The 6,184-nt window shown below is 50.2% G+C and overlaps 1 protein-coding gene across 1 annotated transcript in view; it reads left to right on the forward strand.

Annotated features, from left to right (window-relative positions):
- The first annotated feature begins 2,097 nt into the window (after positions 1-2,097).
- TMEM213 (transmembrane protein 213) overlaps positions 2,098-6,184 on the forward strand; it is a 4,187-nt gene continuing 100 nt past the window's right edge. Inside the window, exons 1-3 of the mRNA XM_009579723.1 lie at positions 2,098-2,179; positions 4,446-4,514; positions 6,132-6,181. Coding sequence (XP_009578018.1) covers positions 2,098-2,179; positions 4,446-4,514; positions 6,132-6,181 — 201 coding nt within the window. The remainder of the gene's footprint in view (positions 2,180-4,445; positions 4,515-6,131; positions 6,182-6,184) is intronic.

Here is a 6,184-nt window from a genome sequence, read left to right on the forward strand (position 1 = left end):
TGGAAGAAAGTGGAGGGCCTTTCCCCAGTAAAGAGCTGAGTTTTAGTTTTGATACAACAGAGCGCTCAGATAAAAACACAAATTAAAGACAACTAGCATGAAAGGACTGAGATGCTGAAATGAGGCAGAGATGAAGATTATCCTACAGGCTAATTTCAAGCAACTCTGAGCAGTCAGAGCATTTTTACAGCATCTCTCCTGCTGTGACTCATGTTTACCAAGGCCAAGAGCGATGGCCGCTGGGGTCATGCAGCTGCCAGCCGAGCACGACTACCTCCGGCCACCCCCCGGGTGCCAGCCGAAGGACGGGGCCGCGCACACGGCGTGGGAGGTGGCTGTCGCAGACCGGCCAGCACAGCCTTAACTCCGCCAGTCCCGGCAACGTGTTGACATGAAAACAGGGAGACAAGGCGGGTAAACACGCCTGTTCCAGCTGGCCTGCCTTCATCTGCGGCTCGGCGTGCCCTCTCTCTGGGGGACCCCCCAGCTGCCTGTGTCCTGCTGCGTCGTGGAAATACTCGCAGCTGGAGGGGAGCAGAGCGCTTTCGGAGGTGGGGGGTGGCCAGCAGGGAGGACAAGCGGGTTCACCCCACAGAAATGCCGGGCAGGGCTAAGCCTACGTGGGTTTTGCTCTCTTGCTTTTCTTAAACAAAGCGAAACCAGAAAAATCTCATAGTTTTGCACAGCAGCACCTGTTGTGCTCACTGCTGTTCCTGTGGGAAGCCTATTACGCCTGTCCCTGCAGCACTGTAGAGAGAAAAAAAGAGAAAATTTTTAGATACTATCCCTCCTACTAGGACTGCTGCCCAAGGCACCTTCCTCCTGGCCTCCCAGGAGATGGCTGCAGATCCCAAACAGGCCCCAGACAGCTTTATTCTCACATGAGCACCCAAAGCCATGAATGACCACCGCTGAAGAGCACCGGCAACCTGCTCCCTGCTGAGCCCACCTCTCCCAGTGCCTTCCTGCCCAATTTAATGCCTGAAGTTTTCTTCAACAAGGACGCCATGGTGGGTCAAAGATAGGAGCAAGCAGAGCCAACAGCCTGGGAACAGCAGCAACATGCAGCGCTCGTCAGACCAGGACACCACCACCAGCACTTCAACAGTGTGGCTTTTCCAGCCGGGATTGTAGAAAATATCTTGCCCTCCAGCCGATATCATTTTGCCAGCAACTCTCCTGGTCTTCAGATAGAGCTGTGCTGGTGGGAGGGAGCAGCTCTTGGCTTTGCCTGTGTCATGGAGGAGGAAGCGTAAGTACAGGAGGAGAAAAAAAAGCTCTTTCAGCACCACGTTGCACACGGGTGACGGAGGCAGTGGCACAGCTCTGCTCATGCGGCAAGAATGGCAGCAGCTTCTCCTGTGCAGGGAGGCCCCAAGCTTGAACTGATCCCAACCCGTAACCCAACACAGGTCCTTCAGGAAAGGGCATTGTTACTGTGTAATAGCTGTCGGTAACCTACACAAAGCAACCGGTTTCATCCCATTTCTCAGTGGAAACATGCCCATAGCCTGTGCTAACCCAATGGCTACTGTATCAGTGTGACCAAAGACTGTTTTTTTTCAGGCTTCCACGCAGCCCTTCCAAAAAATCATCACTGCTGGGCAGTTTGGGGGGAGGGGGGGTGTCAAGCTAACAAACATGTAAAATCAAAGCCAAACAGGGAGACAAACTCTCTACCCTGATCCTATGCTCTTTTCCAAATCTATTAGACCATCTTCGCAGGACTAAAAGGAGACTCAGAAGACAGAAGCTGCCTGGGACCCCGCGGGGAAGGGCTGGCTCCAGAGGCCTTTCCTCCCTCCAGCTGCAACAGATCCTGGGGGAGAAACCTTCAGGCTTGACCTTCAGGGGCCCTCCGCCTGCCTCGGCGCTGGTATCCACCTCCTGCCGGAGCTGCTTTGGTCTGAGCCCTTGTCTTTCCTCACCCCGTTGTGGCAGGAAAGTTCAAGGTGTCCTGGCAGCAGGAAGCTCCTTTGCTCCACCCTCTGCCCTGCACACCGGCTCGCTGAGATTATCGAGGATTTGCTGAACCAGAGCTACCGGCAACGGCGACCTGATCTGTGCGGCTGCTCGGGTGGGAGCTGGACCCCCGGCATGAAGCAGTTCTCCGGCGAGCCCTGGGCAGCCTTTGCTGTGCTCTTCTTCGCCACCGCGCTCTGGTATTCCTGCTCAGCAGGTATTTCTCTTCTCTTATGCTCCAGTTCCTATAACCTGCTTTTTCCCCCACTCCTCTCAATATCTAAATGTATTGCCCACTGACAGTAATTTGTTCTTTGAAAACAAGGTGGGCTCCCTTGTCTCATCTAAAAAGTGTAAAGAGCTGGAATTGATTAACGCTAATGAGAATTACTTGACATGATTGATCACAGCATCCTTCTGAAGAGATGTGCTTTTTGCCAGCTATTTACAGATCCACTGTAAATGGGACTGAGCTGCAGGTTGCTCCACTGAATGGCAAGGAGCTAGGGGACCACAGTTACTTTGCCTTCATGTAGTTGCTGAGGCAAGGGACAATTTGAAATACCACCCAAGAGGGTCACTGTAGTCCGGATTAGCTTGTTAGGTGTTTTTTTCAGGAAATTCGCCTTTGGTGCCCCCTTAATTGGAGAAGTTGCCTAAAAACAAAATGTAAATGAGACCTGTGAGCTGCTCGTTTCCCATCAGGCTATTGCTTGCATTTGTATATCAGCACCAATTGAGACCTGTCAGATGTTTAAAGATGGGTTAGCTTTGACAGCCTGTCCTTTGGGCTGCAAAGTCTGTAAACATGAACCAACACTTGGCATTCTGCAGTACTTTCTTCCACAGGTCATACATAGTTTTTAATGCTTCTTCCCAGTGCTCCCGTGAGGTACTTATTAACCTAGAAAACAAATTATGGGCTTGGCCAAGGTCATTCAGCAAGTCCTAGCAGAGTCAGAAAGAGGAACGGGGAGTACTCAGACCCCTCCCTGGAGCCAGCTGCCCGGGGACCCGCTCCTAGCATGGCAGCGGCCTTAAGGAAAGCTCTGGTCTTGCTGATGGTCAGTCAGCTCAAAATGCAAAGCTGGACAATAGCAGGTGACCCCAAGGGGAACATCTCCTGCAGGACACCTCAGTTTACTTGCTGTTACTTGGAAAATACCAAACTCAAAGAAAAGGTTTGGTCAAAGGTCTTGTTCTGGTATGTTTCTTTGAGCTGAAACTAAAGCTGAGCCATTATTTTGAAGTCTTCAGTGAAATCAAACTGGAACTGATTTTCTCTTTCTGTGACACTCCAAATTATCAGCTCAGAGTGGTGGTTTGACTGGAAATAGCTCTCTCACAGCCTCTGCTTGGTCTGTAGACCAACAGCACGTTGGAGCCCCTCCATCTACATGCGGCAGGAGTCCTTACTCCTGTAGTCTCTCCAGGCTGTGTTTTTCATGTATCTCTGCAGGGGACCATATCAGCCTGGGATACTTCACCTGGCTGACTCAAACTGTACTGCTCGTAGTGACACAGGAGGAGATATTTCTTTGACTCCCTTCCTTCTGCAGCAGGGGACGGGCTGGTGTTAATGCACAGGGACCACAGCAGCCTGTGCTTCTCCCACACAGAAGTCCTGCAGCTGTCCTTGCATCTGATCCTGCAGTGCTGCGAGGTGCATGTTGAAGCTGAGGGGCAAGGGGGGTGTTAGGAGGTCTAAGGAGGCTTTGGTCTGTGACACCATATGCAGATTTGGAGGGCTGGAGACCAGCCGCAACACTGTGCTGGAGTGCAAATGTGCTCCGATTCTGGGTAGGAAGCAGGACAAAGAGTCAAAACCTTCTTCATTGAAGCCCCTGGCCCCTTCCTCCCTCACTTATTTCTGTATGTTGTATTTTCCAACCTGAGCTGGCTAATGAGCTCGTACTGGCCTGAACTGGAGCCCAGCCAGAACAGTTTCAGACACAGCTGTGCCTGAACTGCAGCAAAGCCAAAGCTTCCCGCTGAGGCTCTGCACTGACGGGCTCAGCTCTTGGCCCTGCCAGACTCCTTCATACCCCAGAGCTACTGGGATTTTTCTAAGGGCAAAAGGAGATAGATGTACTGCTCGCTGGCCATGGATCTCCCCATGCCACTGAATGCTTTCTCTCATTTCAGTCCTTGCTTGTTCTGCCCCTGTAGCTTGGGAAAGGAGAGCGGCCAGTTTGAGCTCTGAGTGAATGGCTCACACCAGGGTCATACTCAGGTAGAGGCACAGTGATCCAACTGCTCCTTATGGCTGGTCCTACAGCAGGTCTCTAAGCCTGTGTTGACAGTGGTGGGGTGTGAAAGCATAGCCTGATGCAGCAGTGTTTAGGGCAGGAACTTATTTTCTCCAAGTTTTTTCCATCCTACAGACCTCTGCAAGACCAATGGCTTTCACATTTTCATGCTTGATGCCCAGTATTGCTTTTCTAATCCAACCTGCCTTTTCTCCTGTGCTTTCCTTCTGGCAGCAGCTGAAGATTTCTCCAATGTTTCAACAAGCTCCATGCTCACAACTGAGTACGAAGCACCATGTCTTAGTAAGTCTTCATAAATCATTACTACCATGACAAAGCCAGGTGATGAGACTACATAGGTGACTGAGAGGCTGTCCTGGAAGAGGATTTATCTGTTGTTAAGGCTTCCATTGCAGGTGAAACACTAGGACACATTTCTAAGACTCCTCCATTGGCATGTCCAGTATATCTTAAGTACATTCAGATGGACTTATAGCTTTGGACAGACTAATTCATAGCTAATTCAATTTGTGTGTCCTAAAGCTCCCTGCCAGACTGACTGCCTGTAGGCACAACGTGGGCTTCCCAAAACAGCCAGTCCCAGGCAATCTGAGATCCCACCAGTCCTCCCAGAGTCATCCTCCATCCCAAATGTCAAACATCCCCACAGTCCTGCACTTCCCAAAATACAGTACGTGTACCAATAGAGGTATGCCACTTCAAAGCATGACATGGGTATAGGGGTCAGGCATCCCTCCCCTTTCTCTAGGCACATACAAAACACGTCTCTTTTGTGGTGGGAAGTGCTCCTCTCTACTGTGCAGGACAACTGTACTGTGTGCACCGAAGGCCAATGCACAGGAGCATGGTCCTGCCCGACACACGTGAATGAGAGGAACTGAGCAGCACCTGCATTTGCCTTTTCCCTGGAATGGTGCAAGAGGCTGGCTGCCCTGCACCAAGCTTAGAAGGCGTTCACTTTTCACAGCTGACAAGCTTTGTGCGCATCAACACACAATGCATGTAGCTGCAAGGTGGTTTTGGCTGCCTCAGCTCTCCTAGGTGCCGGGGATTCAACTCTCAGCTTCTATTCCAGCCCAAGGGGTCAAGATACCATGGTCCTCCAGGCTCCCTTCGATTTCTCCACGTTACCACCCAGGATGCAGAGCTGGGTATCTTCACTGTGCCCTTGTGATGGAAAAAGTATGGCAGATGCCATTAAATAATAATATAAATAATATAAATATAGTATAAATGAAACAACCAACGACATATTCCTTAACTGACTTTAGGAAATTGGACTGATTTAAACAAAAAAAGATTAAAAAGTGCACGAAAAAATACATGGAATTGTTAAAAATTATTTCATTTTTAAACACGTAAAACAGGGATCCCCAATGGTGGTGTGTTTTGCAGTTGTTACATGCAAATCAGAGTTAACAGCCCAGCAGAGCAGCCACCGCCCTCTATTGCCAGCAGAGGTATTGGGTACCTAAACTATTGGAGTTCCCGCTGAAGGTGTGTCTCTGCTAGAGATCCTCTTACTTTCTCACATGAAGGTTTCTCTACCTCAGGTTTATTTTTAATTTCAACTAGCTACTTTTATCATACTCCATTCCTAAAACTGACTGAGGAGATGCTAAGTAGGTGTTTTAAAAGATTTCCATAATGGTGGGCACAGTGGTAAGAGGAGCAGCTCAGGTGTTTGGCCAGACAGGGATGACCGAGTCTTGAAGTCATACGGATGAAACTGAGTATTGCCATCCCCCAGGTTAAGAGCCAGGCTTAGGGGAAAGATGCCAAGGCAGACTGACAGGCCACAGGGCAGACAGTGAAGTCACTGTCTCATCTGCCTTCTAGCAAAGGAAACCCTCTACGTACTTAGCCTCCCATCAGCTCACTTCATTTCTTCGCCACCAGACGTGAACTTCTGCAGGCAAGCGGCCGTGTGCTGCCCGACGGGCGTCGACGTT

The sequence above is a fragment of the Fulmarus glacialis genome, unplaced genomic scaffold (assembly GCF_000690835.1).
Source record: "Fulmarus glacialis isolate BGI_N327 unplaced genomic scaffold, ASM69083v1 scaffold8846, whole genome shotgun sequence".
In the NCBI taxonomy this organism is placed as follows: domain Eukaryota; kingdom Metazoa; phylum Chordata; class Aves; order Procellariiformes; family Procellariidae; genus Fulmarus; species Fulmarus glacialis.